Below are 22349 nucleotides of genomic sequence, written 5' to 3'. Positions count from 1 at the left end.
GGGACAGAAATAATTAAGCTAATGTTTCATGGTTGTGTGAGGGCAGTTATTGGCAGCTGCAGTAACTGCGTGTGTGCACGCTCCCCATAGTACAGTATAGTAGATACTTGTGTCTGTTCAATGAACCCTCTCTCTCCCTGCACTCTGATGCTCTCTGCTGTCATGTTGATGCACTGCAGCGGTTATGCATTAAATATCTGACCAGTCTCTATCTTTCAGGGTGCATCTCATCGCGGGTCTGGGGGCGATGAAAAAGATCCCATCCGCTTCCGTCACATGATTGCAACCGATTCTCTGCAAGTCCGAACCCTCCCAAGTGAGTATATTTAAATATACTAACATGCAGCAATTTTTAATATTTTCCCGTAGGTACTGTTAGCATTTTGAGGACTGATTTGGAGTTTTACATAAACATGAATGGACTAATTACACCAGAAACACATGGATTTAGTTATAGCATATCTTCAAATAGAAGACCTGTGCAATAAAAATGTATTATTTGACCATTAGTCTATAATGTATGAATGTGTTGGACAACAACATATCAACATTTTTTTTATTATTATTTTTTTTTAGGAAGAGTAGCGATAAGCTCAAAATTTACATTAATAAAAGTGTTTTCATGAAGAAACGAGAAAAAATCATGAAAGGATTTTGGATTTTCTATGTGTTAGAGGCTATGACTTGTTTAATGCATTAATTAGCCTAACCTTAAAGTGCCTAAAGCCATTACCAGACTATCCAAGGCAAAATTGCTCTTTTTTTAGTTTTTATGCCAAGATCATTGAAAAGATCATTTGCATGTTACCCTGTTCCCCAAAATAACCGCGGTTATAAATCAGCATTTTGTGACAGACGCTTAAGATGCTTTGGAGGCCTGTCAGTGATGCTGCTTTCCTCTCCTGCAGAAAATAAATAACCTTTTGTAGACACAACAGATAAATACTCATTAGTAGATCTGCATGCCTTCTTTCTCACATCTTCTCTGTGTCCTAACTGAACTTTAAATCACCCTCCGGCGATTCAGCCCAAACAAGGCTGTTTATCTGCCTAATGGCCTGTTGTTAAGGGAAAAGAAATTGATGATGGAAATTAACTGAATACTTCTGCAAATGTATTTCACATCTTTTCTCTTCTGGGCCTTTCTCAGACTCAGAGGCCACGGCGGACTGTGAAATTGTCCACACGAGGTCTGAATCTGAAGGAAGACCAGAGAGAAGCTTCCAGTTGTGCTTCAGGTAAAACTGCACATACAGATTCAAAACGTATGAACACGAATAATAAGGTTATTTGTATAGCACTTTAAAAAAACATTTTTTTAAATTAAATGTACATATTTATACATGTTTCACAAAGTCATGGTCATTTTTTCCTGCATACACACAAAAGGCCACAGATAATTGGCAAAAGATTGAAGAAAAGAGAACCTATAGAAATTATTTTTAGTAGTCTTTCAAAACTAGGCACTGATTCAGCTGACCTGATAGGCTGAGGAAGAGCGTTCCAAATAAGAGCATGAAACAGTTAGCAGACCCCCAGCAGTTACAAAAATGAAGATTTGTGGGGGGGAGTTAGAACCCCATCAAACTGAAGCTACCTCTCTCTTACAATATTTTCATGGTCTTTCATGTTTTCTTGTCTGATCTGCAGTTCTCCAGAGAGTAAGAAGGACTTCCTGAAAGCAGTTCACTCCATCCTTAGGGAGAAGCAACGACGGCAGCTGCTTAAGACAGAGTGTCTTCCCCCCAGCCAGCAGTATGTCCCATTTGGGGGCAAGCGTCTTTCTGCCCTTAAAGGGGTGCGGCCCACCATGAACAGAGCAGGTGACAGAGTTTGAATATATGTTCTGTTTCAATAGCAATGCAGACAAACATGCTTAGGCAGTAACAGATTGATTATAGTTCTGTATATTACTTTTTATTATAAATGCATCATATTTTGGCATTAATTAGGAAAGACAGGAAAAGTCTAATTTGATGTTTATTTCAGTTAACTAAAATCTTCTCAGTTTAGTTTGGGTTGAGAGTAATGACCTTGACTGGTGACGCCTTCCTGTCTTTCTCTGTTTAGCCTCAGCTCCATCTCGAACGCTAGCTCGCAGGCGGTTGGTGAGGAACCGCATCACCATCGATACCGACTTGGTTTTCCACGGAGACAACAACAACAGCACTCATGAAGACCCCTCGTCTCGTTCTTCCCGCCCTTGCTCCAAATCCGACTTGTCTGATCAACTTCAGCCTTGCAAACCTCAGGGAGAGGACACGGACCGCTGGGTGGAAGAGCAGTTCAACCTGGGCTGCTATGAAAATCAGTGTGAGGGCACCGATGTCGGGCAGGTGAAGGAGACGGACATTTTGAGCGACGACGACGAGTACTGCACGTCTGTCCGAGCCATGTCGACGAAACTGGACAACCTGGAGGAGCAGATGAAAGGACTGAACCTACAGGGCAAAGACATCAACCTGAATGGAGGAGCAGAGTGTGAGATCATGCAGGAGGAGGACGCTGATCGAACAAAGCATGGGGATGACTCCAGCTTGGTAGACTCCATTACTTCCTGCGGTGCTTCTCTCCCGAGCAGTGCAACCTCAACTTTAAAGGTCGCTTCCTTGAAGCAGTGTGCTGTGGAGGGGGCCACAAACCAGGACCACGATGTCATCTGGGTGCGGCGGGACGACTTTGCCAACAGTGACGTCTTCTGATAGATGATGAAGATTATGTAGGATAATGTAGGAGTCAAAGAAAAGGTGTGAGGACAGATAAAAGCTTTAAAAGTGTAGAATTTGGGGAACCTCAACAAATCCTGCCTGTATCTCTGCACAACCCTCTCCTTCCACCTCACCCACATCCTCCCGTGTTCTGACAATCCTGAAGTACTGAAGCACCCAGAGGGGGGGAAAAAGTAACAAGGAAGTGCAGGTAAACATATGAGGAACACAGCACTGGATGTGCACGCGAGTCAATGAGCAAGCGTGTCTTCATGTGGATAAACAAACAGTAAGTGCATGTGTGCACAGACACAGAAAGTAAAGGCAGCTACTGCACCACGCACACATTTTACAGAGGAGACATCACCACTGAACTGTGACCTTCAGGCCAAAAAGTCTATTTTTCAACACAGGAATGTGGGTGTTTATATTTTTCTGACGTTTGTATTCGAACACTCAAGGGCTGTGTGTTACTTTTTTTTCCGTTTTTTTTCTTCAGGGGCTTTTGGCTTAACGACTGCTGCATAAAGGACGGTGACATCTAACTAGCTTTATTGTGCTTTGTAAAAAAAATAAAAAATTTAACTTAATATCAGCTACACAACAGTGTATAATCAGGAGAACAATAGAGTGCTGTTGACTTGTATAGCTGTATAAAAATATCACTGTCCCCTCTCATATCCTTACCTTGTTCTTTATTTAATTACTGCCTTCAAAAAAATACTGTAATTTTTCAATGTTTACATCGCATACAGATGCCCAGTGTTACAAACTACCTTTTGTGTGTTTGCTGCCAGAAACAAGCTTCTATTTTTCCCTTTGTGTGAATGATGAGTCTTTAATTGTGTTTCTCAAATAAAATGTCTTTTTATTTTGGTAACTAATTGATTTCATCAAGTCCATTATTATTCTGGACTCTTCTTTTTTTTTTGCCACTGAGGCCATGTCGTCGTCATGTCTGTGATAAATACCAGAGTAATTTCTATAGTCCTGTTTACTTGAATTGTCTCTTGTGTTTGAAAGGACCGTGTTAGTGACTGTACTATAATTTAAAGGGGGGGGGGGGCAGTCATGCAGTTGACCAGCTTCACTCAAATACAGGACTGGGCGATTCACCTCCCGTCAGGGGTCACAAATTGAATACTGATCAAATCCATTCTGCTCAGTATTAATCAATAGTTCCAGCTTCTCATGTGGCCCCTTGAGGAAAATTATTTGCCCACAACTGCTCTAATGGATTCAGACGTCATCCTCAGCTTTCATCTGTTGCGTTGACTTTTGTCGTGTGGCATTTTCTATATATATTTCCACTTCTGCGTTACTACTCCTGTCCACCAGGCTGTGCTGTTTCGCTTTGTCGTCACAACAATAACAACCTGCTGATTGCTGTGCTCAACATAGTCATGCGCACCTTAATGGATGTATTGAACAAGCACTTAATACCCAACTGTTTGTGTGTGTGTGTCGGGGGGATGTGTAAGCAGCTACGTTTCAGAATGAAGGGAACATGGATGGAAATGATATACTCTCTTCTTAATTCTGTCTTTTTAATGATGAAGCTGGTTTCTTAGATTTTAGCCAGCTGGCTCAGAATGGTCAGTACGGTCTTGAGACTGAGGTACAATCACTTGTCCTTGGAAGCAAATGATTCCCTTTGGCCCCCGACCCCATCCCTTTTGTACGTTTAAAACTGTGGAGCATTTTTGATTTTTTTTAAATGTAAAAATAAATCTTTTTCTAAATGTAGTTTGGTGTGAATGTTCCATTTCTTCATTTTCAAAGGAACTCGTTTTCTGCAGCCAACAACCACAATTTATTGTCGCATTATCTGTCGTAATTAATTTTCCCCACAAAGAAGCTGTACACACCAATTCTGTTTAAAATGTATCCTTGTTGTGGATACAAGGATACATTTACCCTTGCTTCTGCTGGAGTGTCAGGTATTCTACATGTGTGGCACAGAAAAAAACTTTACAAGGAGACGACTCTGCTCGGTATTCATATCAGACGAGATGCCCCTCCCCCCCTTTATTTTTTGTCCAGGACCATTGCCCGAGGCCTATTTCTGGAGACGCAGGCTGGTCATTTTCCGAGTTAATTAAGTTTGTCTATAGGCTGTTTGTCAGGGCTCCAGGTTGAGCTAGCTGGTTGTCTTAGATCACTTGGCTCCCAGATTTTAAAGAGCTCGCAAACATCCTGATAAACAAATGTCATTTCTGATGTGATGGGTTTTTGCTTGAGACTTGCAAGATTGTGAGATGCCAGATTGTTGGTGTCTTTGCCCGTTTTTAAATGTCACAATATTAAGCAGTAGCGCAGAGTTGGCAAACCCCATGGAGCTTTCAGTCAAGTAGTGGACAGATGAGTTTCCTCCACAAGGTAATAAAAATGATTCTCCACCGGAAGTCATTATGATTGAGCCAATTCTCTTTCAGGGATGTTAAAGCGCATTACACAACAATTCGTTATTTTTGCTGCCTTGTGAGAGTCATGGGACTGAATGGGAAGGCATCCAGTGATCCAATCAGATACAAACCTCGTTTTTGCCTGAAGTGAGAGATAATCTGGCCTCTGCCCTGTAACCTGAAGATTATTCTCCTCTCATCAGGACCGGTGGGGAGAACCGCTGCCAATCCATCTGCCATGCTCCTTAATCCAAAGCGACTGCAGCCAAACTAGCAAAAACGAGCTGAATCAGACCGCGAGTACCTTCAGAGTAAAAGCTTTGAAAGTTTGACAAAATTAATTCTGATTACCATTAGGAAAAAAAAAAAAAACATGATTCAGTGTGATTCCAAATAGTTGATTGAAATACGGTAATAAATGTCAAAATCTTTATTCGAACGTTCATAACTATCGTCTACACACTTTGGGTCAATGCAGATTTTTAAAACAAGCAAAAAGAAAGAAAGAAAGAAAGAAAGAAACTCCATCCATTGCCTACTACGTATTTTTGCAAAACCTCCACGACGAGGCAGGTTTGAGTTCTATTCTGAAAATGCTCACCGGAAGCTAATTGAATTTAAGCTCGCTTGGCCCGACTCGTGCGCCCTCACTCCCCTCTGGCATCTGCATCCTCGGAGGCGCACGGACTCTCGTGGACGCGTTTGCTGTAGCCCACCGCAGCCAGCTATGTTAAGAAGACGTGACTTGATTTGACTTTGCATGTGAAAGTTGGACACGTGGAAATTGTTGTCGTCGTCTTTGGTTTCTTCTGCGCGATGGAGTGATGCAGAGTGGGATCATCAAATTGGGAATAAAACTTGGGTTGCGCGCTGGCATGGCGCGTCAGGTGTGCCCGGGCTCGTTTAGAAGCTGCTTCTGTCTGTCATGGTCTCGACATTTGCCGTGACTTCGAGAACGAGAGGGAGAATAATGGAAGAAAGAAAGAGACTTTTTGGCTATTTTCTTTTCGCGGCTCAGCTCTTTCTGAGCTCCACGCAAGTCCTCAGAATCGGTAAGCGCAACAGTTTACGCACGGTGCTGATGTCGTTTCCCTGCGTTTGTAAATTGACTGAAAAGTCAGAACGAAAGTCTAGCGTTTGTGTGACCTGTTTCATTTTCCCTTTGAGATTTAAGAACACTCTGGGTCTGCGATGGCCGTTTTGCATCCGAATTTTCAGCCTTTATACACATCGAAAGTGATTGTGCTATTATCATTAATGATTGGGATTAAGCTTCACTGAGGGTCAATACAAAGGAAACGATTACCGTACAGCTTCAAAAAAAAATACTTTGACAACTTTACTCGCGTATTTAAGGAGATCGATTTGCCACAGATTCAGTGTTTTGCATTTTCATTACTATATAAACAGCAATGTGAGAAAGATAGTTTACATAGAAATCAATACAAGATAAATATCCCCTCTGACTAAAATAAAATTAATTTAAACTCACACCTCTGTTTAATTCATCATCTTCACTAGACACCAACTTGCTGGTAAATGTAATTATATAGAAAGTCTTGAAATGCTGCGGATCAATGTGTTTTTACAGTTTTTCTCAAATGTTAAAACACAAAAGCCAATCCTGTAACCCAAATGACCAGTAGTCTAAACACATTTACTAAATGTAGCCACCATATTCCAGTACCATAAACACATGTCACATGAAGACACAATTCACAAAACACAACCCTCTGTACTCATAAATCTAAACACATTTTTCCTTGCTAAAACACATGTTGCAAAACAACTCTGCTCATATCCTCAAATGAAAGCCCATGTGATGCAAAATGCTTGCCACAGTCACCAATCTTTGAACACAGGGAACACACCTGGCGTCATTCACTACACACAATGACTCAAAATTGAAGACACTTGTTGCTAATGCTGTACCCACATGTAAAAGCAAGTTCAGAGTGCACAGTATGCTGAAGGTTCCAAACAAACACAATGGATGAAGGCAGAGTCAGGGGAAGAGGAATTTGATGCAGAGGAGGGAGAAGAGCTGGCCCTGGAAGAAGAGGAGCAGGCCAATGAGGAAGAGGAGTTCAAATGAGAGGAGGAAGAGGAGCGACCAACGAGGAAGAGGAGAAGGCCAACATGGGAGAGGAGAAGGTCCAGGAGGGAGAGCAAGACAACCTCGCACCATCATTACGGACGAGATGCGAGCAACAGCTCAGCGACATGATGCCGCACAGTGATTGTGGTGTGTGTGTGGTGTGAATAACGTAAATAAAAAAACTTCACACCCTGTTCATGTTTTCAAGATTACTGTTGTGTGCAATAGATTCTGTTTTTGCATTGAGTTGTGTTACAGTAGTGTACGTACATGCAGGATTTTCTATAGATTTATACTACTCATATGAAACTCACAAATCTAAATGCCTAATCCTCTGCAGAGATCTACGACGATCCGTTACTGTATAGTTTCTAAAATATGCATTGGCAGTTATGAAACAAAGAACCTTCTCACAAATTGAGCATTGTGTTTTCAATTGTTTTGCTGTAGTGTGTAATGCTGTGTATAGTGTTTATAGTTTTGACAGCTTCGAGCTGCTCTCTTGGTGTGGGAGTTTGAGTTTTGCAGTGGGAAGGTGTGGTTGTGTTTATGTAGCTTTAGAGAAGGGTGTTGTGTTTGGACATTGGGGGACCTGGTGGTAACGTTTGTGACATGTGTTTTAGCATTTGAGAAAAACTGTAATTACAAATGCTGCAGTTCTGACAGAAACAAGCTCGTGAACAGTTGTTTCACCAACAGTGGGTTTGCACGAGGTTTCACACAAACACGTAAAAGTAATAGATTATTGATTCTTCTCTGGATGTTGTCATGGCTTCACACACTCTTGTTGGAGACATTTTCATTCAAAATATGCCCGCCAGTTATTCTCAATCCTGCTGTCATCAGCTTAGTAGAGGTGAGGAGTCAGAAGGCTACACCTAGATTTGATTAGACAGGAGGAGCTTGGTGAGCACTGAGGGCTGTGTTCATTATCCAAGCATATCACTTTCAGGCTTTGAGTCAGGCCAGACTCGAATATGTGGATCTAATTGACTGAATACATTTAGGATTGCTGTCACTGCCACCCATTTGAATCTTTGGGTTTAGCAATAGGCTAAAGGAGTTATTTTATTTTATATTTTATGCATCTAAAGAATAAATGTTAAAGTTCCATGATGTTCAGCCACCCTTCATTTAGTCATATTTTGCTGGGAAAATGGAAACTAGATGCAGTGATTAATTGAATTATCTGCAAATATGCCTGAAAACACAGTACTTGAGAAGTCTGTGCTATTATAATGAGCTTGAAAGTCTAATTTTTGGTGTGAAAACCTTTATGCTTGAAATTCTTTTGTAATTTCTGTTAGTAGTCTTGAGAAATAGTTCTTTGGGCTTCTTGAGAAGTATTTTTTACCCAGATATGTTTTTTTTTTTACTGCATTGGCAGTGTGTTTAGGATCATCATCATACTGGAAAAAAAAATCATTGGCTTCCTCCATGTGATGGTACTTTCCTGTGTTCATAATTCCATCAATTTTGACAAAATCTCCAACACCACTGGATGAAATGCAGCACCAAACCAGACAGTGCCTCCACACTTTCTATGGACTGTTTTCCTTCTTTAAGAGAGACTTCTTGACAGCCACCCTTCCACTGAGATCATTTCTGATGAAGTTTTGTTGATCAGTTGAAGGGTCAGATGCATCTCTCAAGAACCAGGAAACGGGCAGGGAAAATCATCACAGACCCCTCACACCCTGGACACAGACTTTTTGATCTGCTGCCCTCTGGCAGATGGTACAGAAGCCTGCAGACCAGGACCACCCGACATAGGAACAGTTTCTTTCCCCTCGCCATCTCCCTTCTTAACAGTTGACCTGTCACACTGCTCCCACTGCCAGACTGCAGCTGCACCTTATGTACATTTTGTAGTATTCATTCCACCTCATTCATTTCTGTAGTTTATGTATATAAGTTTAGATTCATTATCTATAGTTGGTTTACACAGCTTTGTGTATGTATGTGTAATGTGTATATATAGACACGTGTGTGTGTGTGTGTGTGTGTGTGTGTGTGTGTGTGTGTGTGTGTGTGTGTGTGTGTGTGTGTGTGTGTGTGTGTGTGATTTACATTGCTGTGCTTGAGAGCCACCATCTACCGGAACCAAATTCCCTGTATGTGTCTGCACATATACTTGGCCAATAAACACGATTCTGATTCTGATGTCTTATCTCAGTATTTCTCCTATTTCTTAAGGACATGACCTTTAGATACTGTTCATCTACTATAGATAGATTTTAGCCCTGCAGTGTCTGTTCCTGTTCTCACTTTTTCAGTTTCCTATTATTTTTAGTGATACTACCAAGAGATTTGCCAAGTTTTTGTGTAATAATGCTTAGGGAATCATATTTTCGGTGAAAAATACGATTTTATCCCTGTCAAACTGTGTTATCTTTGGTATTTTTGTAAACTCAACAGAAGAATTTGGAAACAAATATGTTTTTGCAACAGACTGCTAGAAACAAAGTCCCTAAAGACACTATTTAAAATAAGCTCTTTGCTAAGTTGTCTGTTAAGACAAGGATTAAGGATTCTGTAAAGAACTGATAAATATTCCATTTTTGTTCTGCTTTAACAGCCACACTGTCTCTACTGAAAAGCCCAATCTTGTATGTGGCCTGATGTTTCAAGTTTCCACATTACATTTGTAAATTGTATATTGGATCTACTATGTATTTAAGTTGTACAGTGAACCCACATTTGGTAAAGAGGCACTTTGGTTCTTCTGCAGATTAATTGGACAATATTGTCTCTTGTGTCAAGCTCAGCAAAACTATACATCAGTCTACAAAGCAGAGGTTGCATGTTTAAGAAGTGAAGAAAAAATAAATATGAGACATTTCTGAGTGTTGGGGGTGGGACCTGGGTGTTATAACAGGTTGCTAAATGGTTGATTTCTAAAACAGAGCTTACATTAGCCAAGTGGATTCCAACCTGTCAGCTCCAATTATTATTATCTTTTAATAATCTTCATGCCCACACATTTAAATTTTGTTTTGCATGCACAGCATTGGTTCCTGTTTGTTGTGAAGTCCAGCTGCACATGCACATGGTTTTATCATCAGGAGTGTAGCCCTTGGTTACACATTAAAATTCATGATAATTCAGGACCGATGTGTTTAGTTTTGGTGGTTCAGACTTCTTAAACAACACAAGCCCAGAAATAATTCACAACTCCAAAACATTTACATACAGATAATATCAATGTCTTTGTGTGTGTGTGTGTGTGTGTGTGTGTGTGTGTGTGTGTGTGTGTGTGTGTGTGTGTGTGTGTGTGTGTGTGTGTGTGTGTGTGTGAGAGAGAGAGAGTGAGAAGAAGAAGGAGAAATCAAAGAACTGCAACGTTTGGCTCCAGGTGTTGCCATCTATTAAATCGATTTGCTAAAGCTGAGCAAGAGCTGTAACCTACATTTATAAACAGAGGACCTGATTAATATTATAGATTACCTGATTTTATTTCAACACTTAAGAAAAGCTATTAGGAAAATGAATGAATGTCTTCTCGGGCAAATTACTTCATTTTGGCACGTTATTGGCTTCTCTTCATTGGCTTCATTGTTAAATCTAGAAGTGCATTCAAAAGCTTCTCACAAACAAAGTTTTAAATAATGTGACTCCAACATAAAGACCTCATAGTATTATATCATCCCAACAGAGAACTTTGCTCACTGACGCCAAGCTTACTGATTACTGGATTTCCAAAAGTAGGAAGGAAGCCAGAGCTTTCAGCTGTCAGACTCTTCTCCTCTGGAAGCAGCTACCATGTGGAGTACAGACAAACACGCTCAAAACTTTTAAAACTTTATTTGTTGATAAATCTTATATGTCTGGATCAAGTGACCCTGAAGCATCCTTATTATGCTACCATAGCCTTAGGTTGCTGGAGCACACCCCACGATGCAATATGCATTAGTTGCCTACGCCTCTCATTTCACTCCTGTCATTAAATTTTTTCTTTTCTCTTCCATAATTTGCATCTTTCCCTTTTTTTCCTTTTGCCGCAGCTGGTTGAGGAGTAAGGGGAAAAGAGGCACTGGTCTTGCGAGAGGTTTTTGTTCATGTTCATGTTAAAAGGGTTTTTTCTTCCCACTGTTTCCCCAAGTGCTTGCTCATAGGGGGTCAGCGTAGGGTGGGGCTCTTGGTTAAAGTTTTCTCTTTGGTGCCTTGAAGTGTTAGATAAATACTATAGATAGATAGATAGATAGACTATGGCTAAATGAGCTCTGTCAGAAACACAGTTATCAAGTAGGTAGCCAGTATTTTTGTCCTTGAGACATAAGAAGAAGCTGCAGTCATGAAACTACCTGACTGACCTTATTTATTTGTATGTATTGATCCTCCAGTCTCATAAAACTCAGGATTGCGAGTAATAAAGTGGCATCTGTACATGTCCAGCATGCTGGCAGAGAGACTCTGTCGGGCATGATTTCAGCTATAAACATATGGCTTTCATATCTCAAAACCAGGGCCAAGATATGGCAAACGTCAACTAATAATTTATCTAAAGTCTCCTTCTTAGACGTTTATGTATTTTAAATTTGTCAAATATAGAGGATGTTGAGTGTCTTGGCTTTGATTTTCGAGATTTCTCTCTGTTACTAAGCAATATCAGACATCATGACATCATTTGACCTCTCAGAGTTTTTGCACTTGTATTGAAAATGTTTTTAAAAAACTCGCTCGGTTGACACAGTACACCATGACTTCACTCCTTGCCCTTTCGGTGCCCTTGCAGTAATTTCTTGGTGTTGTTTCTCTCTGTGTCTCCCTATTTTCTCTTTCTCTCCTCAGTTTTTACTTCCCCAATTGCACGTTTGCCTTGTTTGCCCGTCACACAGCTCCCTTGATTTGCTCTTGAGAACAAAATGTTTCCTATATTTTTCCTCAGCCAGAACGACAGTGCGACACCTGAGGCCCCTTTTATATCCTCCCAGATGTATTTGCCCTTACCTGTGGCTTCATAGCCTGTCCAAAGTGTGTGGCAATGACTGTTTTCAGAGTAACTGATGGCTGTAGTTTCTGTCATCGTGAGCAAAAAGATGAACTCTCTTACTCATCCAGCTCAGTGATCTTTCGGAAGTGTTAGAAAGCGCCACCTTTCATCTACCTCTGGTACTGAGTGGCAGTTTGATGTCTAACTGCCCTCCGGTGACTCAACTACAGTGTGTGCCAGACAAACTTCTGCAAACAAATTAGGACTGAAACAGCCGTTTTAATAATCATGAATAAGAGTAGAGAAGAAGACAAGAGTTAATGAAAGGCTCTGAAAAAGACAATAAAAGAAAAAATGAAAAATATAGTTTCTTTTACAGTAAAGTAAAAATGGTGAAACACCTTAATGGATGTTGCTGTTTCCCCCAGTATTCATATTTATGTGGCAAAAAGGCTTTTGACATGTAAAATAGCCACACTAGATTTTAGTGGCAGTCCCCGGGACAGCTTGTTACAGCTTTAATGACTATACTGGCTTCAAAGAAAATTGATTTCTGCATAAGAAAAGAGCGCTAACCCATCAAAAACAATCGTGACTGACCAATAAAATCATTAAAATAATGACTGCTAATTTGTAAGGGTTACCGAAGCCACATTATTTGGATGGCTTCAGGTCTGATGAAAAATCGGTTAAATCGATCATCATTTGGAACTGTGTTGCATAAAAACAAATTGGGACTTTGATATACTGCAACACAGCAGACTAAGCTTCCCTCATTTGTGCACACAGTTTGTATCCAGATTGTGCCAGAGTACTGAAATATCTCAGTAATCTTTATGCAAATGGAAAATGAGCTCATATTGTCATCAGATCAAACGTCTTTTTGATGAAAAAGGAGAATCTTGTGGCAGTTCACTAAAACACATTGTTAACGTCTTGGGTTTTGTCTCTGATCTGGGATTTTTTTGGTATCATATTATTGGTCGTTTTTTATGGCATCAGAATGATCATTAAAACACTGCTGAATAACACCCATCTTAGAAAAGCACTAATTTTCTCTTAATAAATTAAAAAATAACTTAGATTTTATGTTTATGGTCACCCTTATCTACACAACCGCTGTTCAAATGCATTTATAGAGCCTGTAGGTCCCCCGAAAACCTTTCACGTCCATTTATGTGCCAGGCAGAAGCGCATTCCTGTGACAAATTATTCTTCATTATTGGGATTATAAACGAATGCTTTTAGTGCTCTTAGTTACATGAATTCATTTGCAAGGAAAAACACCTTGCTTAAAAAAAATATATAACTTTTGTAAGTGCAGCAATCATAAGCCACAGGAGAGTTCAAGCTGCTCTCCAAGAAGGAATCACACATGACGGATGTAAAACATAATTGTTTGTAATTAGAGAGCAAAGTGAAGATGGATCATTCACAGTTCTTCATGCACCGACACAAACATATTTATCTCTCCGCAGTGGGTTGGTGAAGACGCTGATCAGGTCTGCATGGCAGTCTGGCACAAAGATCAGATTTATTCTTGAGTTTTTGGAGCATCAGTGGCTACTCAGACACACAGTTTGTGCTACTGTTTTCCTCTGATTATAATTGGATTTGGTGTCATTTATAATGATTTATTTTAGGGATCCACCAATTGTGAAATTCTATGCTGATACTAATGATTTGCTGGGTAGAGGATTCAATTTGGTTACTTGTTTATTTATTTTTGATATCAGATTATTAGATTTTGGCTATTTTTTTTAACCCCATTATGCAGCAGGGGGAAACAAACAATAGCTGACCTGTTTAAATGTGACTGTGAATTTTATGCGGGTGCGTGGGAATCTGTGGTGTTTGTGCTCAAATTAATATTCATTAAGCATGCACAGAATGCTAACCGTGGTTTTACAGATAAGTCATTTCTTATAATCCTGGAGTGGGCATTGAACCAATGCAGACCCAGTGAATACCATTGTTCACTTGGATTTGAAAAGCCTTTGTGTTGCATTTATAAGTGAATGCACCAATAACACCGTTTTTGAAATCCAAAAAACATAACGACTTGTGAAGAAATTAGTTTTTTCTACTTTTAAAGTCCATTTCACTGAGATTGAGATGACATAATTATAATAATTAATAATATGCTTTCAGAAATGTTCGCAGCTACATCCCATAAAGCCAAACTTTTTCTTTTTGCTCTTTCTTTTTTGAGGATTTGTACAAATTGAAGTGATAAAGCACAGCTTGATAATTTGTATGTTTTTACCAGAGTATTATTCAGTTGTTTGACTCTTTTCTGCCTTTTTGCTGCTTGGAACTTTGATATTTTTTGTACAGTATGGTGTAAAAGTCTTGAGCGATCCCTCATTTCTTTATGTTTTGCTAGGAAAATGGGAAATAGGTGCAGCAATTTGTTATGAAATGCATGTATAGTCCAAAGCTCTTCTTTTGGATGTTTGCTGCCCTTTTTCCATTCTCTATCAAGATGATGGAGGCCAGTTCATGACTGACAGTGTTATACTGTGTGTAAGTACGTTTTTACTACATTGGTAGTTTGTTTGAATGACAACAAAGTTGTTGCTAATAAGATTTTGTGACAGGCTGCTAGTAACATAAATATACCAGTTAAAATGTAAAATTGTTGCTTGAACAATAAAATGTCTGTAATGTGCAGACACAACACTGGTTCGTCACTTTGGTTAGATTAGGTTTCTTTCATAGGTCAGTCTTAAGTGGCTTAAAAAGAAAAGAAGGGAGAATCCTCTGAAAATGGTCAGGTACAAGGAATGGACAGAAAACTGGTGAAAAATCAACCAATGACCAAAACAAAACTTTAAAAGATATCCAGAAAGCCCGGAAAAGTGTTGCTCAAGACCACTTTTAAAAAAAACTTACAAGAATATCCGGTTGCTTGGTGCACTGAGTGTTTCTTGTTCTTACACACCACTCTTCATTTACAGTCATCTTTAGTTATTATTTATCTCTGTCTCTCTTCCACAGTGTGTCTTTTGTCCTGTCTCTCTATCATCACTCCCAACTGGTTGTGGCACGTGGCTTCTCGTCTCTGAGCCTGGTTCTGCTGAAAGTTTATTCCTTTTAAAAGGGAGTTTTTCTTTCCCACTATCGCCAAGTGCTTGCTCAAAGAATCTTTGATGATTGGGCTTTTCTCTGTATTATTGTAGAGTCTTTACCTTACAATATAAACCATACAGCAGACAACTGCTGTTGTGATTTGGTGTCATATAAATAAAGCTGAATTGAATTATTTAAGGTATTGCTTCTCTTCTGTATGCTGCCTGTCACCATATCAGCATTAATATCATAAAAAATTCAAATATCTTTACAACATCTCAGCTATAATTTAATGTGATTTTGTGGATGTAGTGAAATCTGCCCACTCCTTATTTTATCTCAGGCTGTTGTTGAACACCATCCTTGGAGCTAAGCTCATTATCTGCTTGGCCTTGACCAACACCACACACAATGTGGTGAGCTGTATTGTGAAGCGTGACAGCCTATTGATCAGTGATACAAAATCCCTGATCCACAGGGTAATATTATTCACATGTTACAGTACTGTTTATTTTAAGACATGCAAACCCATTAACTTGCATTTGAAAACCAATAAATTTGTAGAAATAAATAAATTGCCCTAAAAGTGTTACAATGTTTTTTAAATTTCATTTTGTTTTAGGACCGGGCCAATAATTCAATATATAGATAATAGAACGTGTTTTAAATCAAGAAACTGCATCTGCAGTCGCAGAAAATTATCCTGGTTATCTTTGTATTATTACAGGTCATTGGGCTTTTCTTTGTATTATTGTAGAGTCTTTACCTTACAATATAAAACGCATCGAGACAACTGTTGTTGTGGTTTGATGCTATATAAATAAAACTGAATTGGTAAAAGTGAAAAAACCTACTAAAAGACTAACAGTTACTTCTGCTTTTCCTGACTGCGATGCCTTGACTCATCTCAGGAACTCCATAGCCTTTTTTATTTCTTGCCCTTTCACACAGTGGAAGTAATTATACTTTCATTTCATCTGCCCTTTGAATTCACCCAGATCATTGGATGTTGACGAGGAGTTTAAGGGCAATTTCTGTCTGAACAGCATTGTTCCTACGACGTTACATGCAGCTTTGGGTCTCTGCAGTGTAAAAGTGAGAGTGGAAGAACAAGTACTTATACGAACCATCCTTCCTGTGTGAGAAGCAATAAGTTCAGAATGTCTTTTATGGCCGGTCACAAACTTTCGATTATTTACCTCAAGCTCTTAATATTCATCATCATTATCATGCGACCATGGCAATTTCAATTTCCTTCTCTGCTTGTAGAAAACTCAGGCTGAAGGCAGTGAAACTTTAACTGTGCGCATAATGGATTTACAGCGTTTTTATGACTCAGAGATATAGCTTGCGTAAAAAGAAAGTAAAATGTGACCACCATTAATGCAGAAAGCAGAGAATAGATGGTGTAATTGTGAAGAGGCTGTGTTGTTGTTGTTGTTGTTGTTGTTGTTGTCGATTTTTACAACAAGTATAGGACTTCAACCTGTCTATACCATCTATTAAGGAAAAGAAGTCTATGTTTTGTCTACTTTAATATCATCTCCTTATATTTTGACATGGCACATTTATCTCTTAAAATGTTCTGTCATTGTTAACTGTTAATAATGTTTCCATTCATAACTTTTTAGAATAGAATAGAATAGAATTCAACTTTATTGTCATTGCACATGCACAGGTACAGGGCAACGAAATGCAGTTTGCATCCATCCAGAAGTGATATAGATATATTACAATATATATTAGCAATAATATAGGTATGTAAGTATATTACAGAAATGGGTCTATTATGGTATGTTATAATGTACACGGTATGAAGTATGTTATGAATATTCTATAACTATAAGTATGTACAGGCTATGAACAGGATATAAATATGAAAAACTATACAGAAATGTTAACTATGCAAGTTATAAACAGTTGTACGATTAAAAATTATCGTATGTACAGAATGATTATTTACACAGAATAAAAATACTTTTGCTTGTCAATTTGTGTTTTACTATTTAGACTTAGTCCATTCATTATTATTATTATTACTATTATTATTATCCTATTATCTTCTACTACCAAGACTGGATGAATATTAATGACTTATTAACATTTTTAACAGCTTGAAAAGCTGATAATATTGTGATGATAATGTTATTAAGTGCTTATAATGCCAAAATTGTTTTTTCTAGTCCTACTGGCGTTGCATCTCATCTATATAACATCTTTAATGAAGCTGTTACCGAGAACAAAGCACATCTTGACTTTAATTCACTTTAGCTGCTGACTGAGGTCATGATGTTTGGTCTTCTGGTGGTGGTTTCCTATGTTTGATCAAGTAAAATAAAGTGAAACTCAGTGCAGTAAAAGTGGTTTGGTGCAGAACACGTATGCACTAGGTGCGGTCTTTTGCAGCTGTCTCCTGATCTCAACACAAATGATTTCTTTTTAACCTTCTCGTCTGTCTCAATGTTCAGGTGGGATTTTTGAGACCCGAGAGAGCGAGTTAGTGAGTACGGACGAGCTGGCCTTCAAGTTTGCTGTTAACAACATAAACCGCAACAAGACCCTGATGCCCAACACCACTCTTACCTACGACATTCAGAGGATCAACCTCTTTGATGGCTTTGAGGCTTCCAGGAGAGGTAGGGAGTTAAAGTCTAAAACGCTGACTTTAACTAGTTTAAATGCATACGTTTTCCGCAAAATCCAAAAATGAAATGTTACTGGTAGATTCAGTATTTATCAAGCACATAAAGAACCACTAGCTTCTGGTTAAGAATCTGGTTAAGACGGACATGTTTTTTTGACAATTTACTTGTGATCACAATGAAAATAATAGCAAGCTATAATTCTGTCCTGTAGCTGGAAGACAACTTACTTTTTAAATCAAAGTCTAATGCTATCCCTTTAAATTACATAACCAGTTTAACACTTGAATTTGGAAGCACATTAACAGTCTTCACCTGTAATCAAGAATCATCTGATTGCAACAATCAAATCCATCCAGCTGCTTTTCTGCTGTTCTGTTTTTTTCCACTAGTGTGTGACCAGCTCGCTCTTGGGGTGGTTGCTGTGTTTGGCCCCTCTCACAGCTCCTCGGTTAGTGCTGTTCAATCTATCTGCAATGCTCTGGAAGTCCCTCACATACAAACACGATGGAAACATCCATCGGTGGACAACAAAGACACCTTTTTCATCAACCTGTATCCGGAGTACACCGCTATTGCCAGGGCCATCCTGGATGTAGTCACGTTCTTCAAATGGAGGAAGCTAACGGTGGTCTATGAGGACAGCACAGGTAGGCTCTGTTAGCTGTTGTAGCTTTTAAAATTGATTCACAAGCACTTGATTAATACATTACTTCAAGGATTCAAATGTGAAGAAGGTCAAAGAGAGCACTTTTAAGATACAGTCAGGTGGTTTTGGATTAAGTGAATTTGTCAAAGCTATTTCACTATTTTTCAGTTTATCTGTATGCAATAAATCAGTATGCTCAAGAAGAAGATTAGCCAATTCTACTGAGCTAACAACAGCCACAGTCATTGTGATGTTACCTGTTGCTGCACAAAGTCCCATTTTAAATTCTCAGTTTTCTCTTTTTGGACATCATCACCTAATTCTTTCGAGCCAAAAGCCAAAAAACCCTCAAAAACCTAACCTACACTGTTCAGTGACTCAAATTAGCAGAGACTAAGTGTGCTAAGTCATTGCAGCCACTCCCTAATACTGATATATGATACAAATACTTTATATAATTGGTGAGTTTGAAGAAAAGAAAAAAAACTGCTTTTCAAATAACTTTAGTGACCAAAACTCCTGTATGCACCTGACTATGAATATTTATAATTCTGCCATAATGGTCCTTGCTAATGGAAACACCTGCAAGTGTCCGTTTGAGTAACTGCAGTATTTTAGTATTTGGAGCTTGGGCCATGAGTTATGTATGTGTGCATGTATTTTATGTAATTTGTTTGTTTGTTTTTTGCCCTGGACGTTTCTGCTTGACTGCACCTCAGTGATTAATCGCTCACAATATCTTATTTCCATTATGACTTTGAAAAATAACTTTTACACCACGTGACAATAACCAGAAGTGCTATAAACATTTATCATCCAGCTGTAAAATATGAATATAGATATTTGTTTAAAAACAAAAAAACATCGTTTTAAGTTTCAAGTTCAGTGTTTTAATAATATTTGACTGAAGACAGCATTTTATCTTTGATTTTATTTCCTCCTGTAAGGCTGGTTGTCAACCTTAAAATGGCATGGCATTTAAAGTGAAGAACTGAGAGGGATAAGAGGTCAAAGGAGCTAGCTGGCGTTTTCTGGACCTGGCAACATATTCATATGTCATGGTCGTAATTACAAAATAAAATTCTGTCTTACAAAGTCACCTCCATCGCATTGGCCAGTGAACCCAATCTGTGACAGGGCACCAGGGCCTCATATCAGACAGCTGCCAATGTTCCTGCCCTCTGACTTCCAACTGCAGACATCCAGACCACAACACTGATAGCCTCCACATCCTGCGGTTTCCCATAAACAGCAACTGCCCACAACACAGAGAATATGAAATTCTGTTGCTAAAATGTCATAGCTTATAGATTTCCAAAGATTTATTCTTCCTGAAATGTCACATAAACACACACCTGCGCATTTACACTCTATTGTGCATGTACACGTTCAGGCTACAGGAAAGCAAGGCGTGCGTCCAGCTTATGTAACAGAATAGCGATCAGTCTGGGGAGAAGCTAAAATGATGTAGTGTATGTTTTGTATCTGACCACAAGAAGGAAGTAACAATTAGAATTAATGAGGGGGAAAGTATAATTTACTGTTTTTAACTTTTTTTAAAAGGTCTGATGCGGATGCAAGAATTGATCAAAGCGCCAGCAAAGTTCAACTTGAAGATCAAGATCCGCCAGCTGACGCCGGGTAACCAGGATGCTCGACCGCTGCTTAAGGAACTGAAGAAAGACAAAGAGTTTTTTATTCTTTTTGATTGCTCCTACCGCATGGCTGCTGAGCTCCTTAAGCAGGTCTGTGCAGTACTTTATCTAAGATTCATTTCAGAAGTTTATTTGTTTAGACCACGGATTTTACACCACATTTATTTATCTTTTGGGGGACAGGGGACGGGACGGTGCCCCGTGCACTGATTCCTACATACAGAGAGCTGAGATCGTCTTGCATATTTAATAACAACCCATTTCTGCTGTCCTGGTACTTGCTGGGTTTCTCACACTACATTTGTATTATTTGCTTGTGTTGTTTCTGTATCCATTGTCTATTATTAAGTAATAATCAATTTGTTTCTTTTTTTTTATCCAGATAGGTTTTGGTGTCAATCTTACAGAAACAGAAACTTAGAAAAACTTTCATTGTCCTTTTTATTCAGCTTCGGGGAATTCAGCTATTTAATTCATACCTAAAGACTGATAAATTTGATGAATACTCTTAAAGAAAATGCATGATATATTTGACGTGCTGTGCAAGAGAGAAATGACCTGCCAAATTACTTTGTTATCAAGCTCCTACATTAGCTGCAGCACTGGAGAAATCATGATATTAAAAAAAAATACATTTTTTGGCAGTTTCTTTTTCTTACTTTATTTTTTCCTTTGTTGCAGCTTTCATCAATGGGAATGATGACAGAGTACTACCATTTTTTCTTTACAACTTTGGTGAGTTAGAAAAATGCACAGCTGAAGTTTTATTATAGTTTTTTAAGGCGATAGTAGGCAAATAAGTAAAATAAAGATCTGCGTATTCATTTTTCCTTTAACTGGCTTTTTAAATTTACTGGTTACACCTTGAACCAGTCCTTACATTTGTACATAACAGCACATCCTTCCTGCCATCTTGCACCTTTACCTTCATCTTGCATCTCTTGCAGGATTTATATGCCTTGGATCTCGAGCCATACCGCTATAGCGGGGTCAACATGACTGGTTTTAGACTGCTGAACATTGATGACCCTTGGGTCGCATCTACAATGGACAGGTGGGCCATGGAAAGACTTCAGGGTCCCAAACAAGAAAGTGGTCTGATGGATGGAGTCATGACCGTAAGCTGCTGTTATTTTACATAACAAACACCTGCACCTGCAAAAAGCCACATCTGTTCTATAAGCTGCATCATACAGTTGCAAACAAAAAAGTATGAGCTAACATGTAATGCTTTTGTAAGCTTAGTAAGAATTGAAATGCTGATTTTCTCAGTTATATTCATTTCATCGTTATAGCCAAACATTATATGTTTTGCACATTTTCCCAGAGGAACTTTTAGAGTTTTTAGAGCATTTTTATCTGCAAAACCTGCTCTCTTGGTTTCATAATTTAGCTGTTTACAACTGACATTTAAGTGCAATTTTATTACACAAAAAAGCAACTTTCTCTCACTGCATCCTCTACAGACAGACGCAGCTTTGATGTATGATGCCGTGTACATGGTTGCTGTCGCGTCCCAGCGGGCCACTCAGATGACCGTCAGCTCCCTGCAGTGTCACCGCCACAAGCCTTGGCGCTTTGGTCCGCGCTTCATGAACCTTTTTAAAGAGGTCAGTGTTAGATAAGTTATTGGGAACTTAGAAAAACATGCAAGATCAGCAGCATGGCTTAAGGAGCTTCAATTGCCTTTAGCCTAAACACGATGCATTTTTGATGCATGTTTGTAACAGATGCCTCAGATGCAAACATAAAAATTTACCAAAACTGGGTGTCAGATCATTTCTTCTGATATAATATTTTATAGGTCCCTTCTGACAGTCCGCGCTTTGCCTCTGAAAGCTCGCAACATGAAAATACACGGTATTTATGTACTTATAAGTTTAAAGCGTGCGGCTCAGCCCAACAGTCAGACTTGATGCCTACAGACAGAAATGAGGCCTTTGATGCACGAGTGTTTTGATCTCTTAAGTCTTAAATCCAGCAGAGGACCGTTGCCTGCCACGGAGAAGGAACATTATCATTCAGGCGCCTCACTCATATTTTCCTCTTCATGCCCCCCGTCTTCCTTCTCTCACACTTTTTCTTTATCTTTTCTTTTTTTCCCCAGCATCTTAGTGGCTCTCCTCTTCAGCTTTTCATTTTGTTTTCCACTGCTCATTTTTTGAAGCATCTGTCCTCATGTGCTAT

General features: G+C 39.0%; 2 protein-coding genes across 3 annotated transcripts in view; both read left to right on the top strand.

The window, feature by feature from the left end:
* LOC146624257 (rho guanine nucleotide exchange factor TIAM1-like) overlaps nucleotides 1–2702 on the top strand; it is a 35217-nt gene extending 32515 nt beyond the window's left edge. Inside the window, exons 25-28 of the mRNA XM_085364520.1 lie at nucleotides 220–316; nucleotides 1151–1238; nucleotides 1651–1823; nucleotides 2071–2702. Coding sequence (XP_085220646.1) covers nucleotides 220–316; nucleotides 1151–1238; nucleotides 1651–1823; nucleotides 2071–2702 — 990 coding nt within the window. The remainder of the gene's footprint in view (nucleotides 1–219; nucleotides 317–1150; nucleotides 1239–1650; nucleotides 1824–2070) is intronic.
* A 3336-nt stretch (nucleotides 2703–6038) lies between these two features.
* Nucleotides 6039–22349, top strand: part of grik1a (glutamate receptor, ionotropic, kainate 1a) — a 35432-nt gene continuing 19121 nt past the window's right edge. The window contains exons 1-7 of one of the 2 annotated variants that reach the window (XM_085364523.1): nucleotides 6039–6165; nucleotides 17685–17852; nucleotides 18251–18508; nucleotides 20071–20252; nucleotides 20844–20897; nucleotides 21110–21280; nucleotides 21629–21772. In XM_085364523.1, coding sequence (XP_085220649.1) covers nucleotides 6039–6165; nucleotides 17685–17852; nucleotides 18251–18508; nucleotides 20071–20252; nucleotides 20844–20897; nucleotides 21110–21280; nucleotides 21629–21772 — 1104 coding nt within the window. The remainder of the gene's footprint in view (nucleotides 6166–17684; nucleotides 17853–18250; nucleotides 18509–20070; nucleotides 20253–20843; nucleotides 20898–21109; nucleotides 21281–21628; nucleotides 21773–22349) is intronic. The other variant, XM_085364524.1, reaches the window with a different exon arrangement.

This window comes from Diplotaxodon limnothrissa, linkage group LG10 (genome assembly GCF_057381915.1).
Source record: "Diplotaxodon limnothrissa isolate DT_005_m linkage group LG10, D_limnothrissa_male_GT1.1, whole genome shotgun sequence".
Lineage (NCBI taxonomy): Eukaryota > Metazoa > Chordata > Actinopteri > Cichliformes > Cichlidae > Diplotaxodon > Diplotaxodon limnothrissa.
The sequence above is the reverse complement of the archived record's forward strand: the minus strand, read 5'-3'. Positions and strand labels throughout refer to the sequence as shown.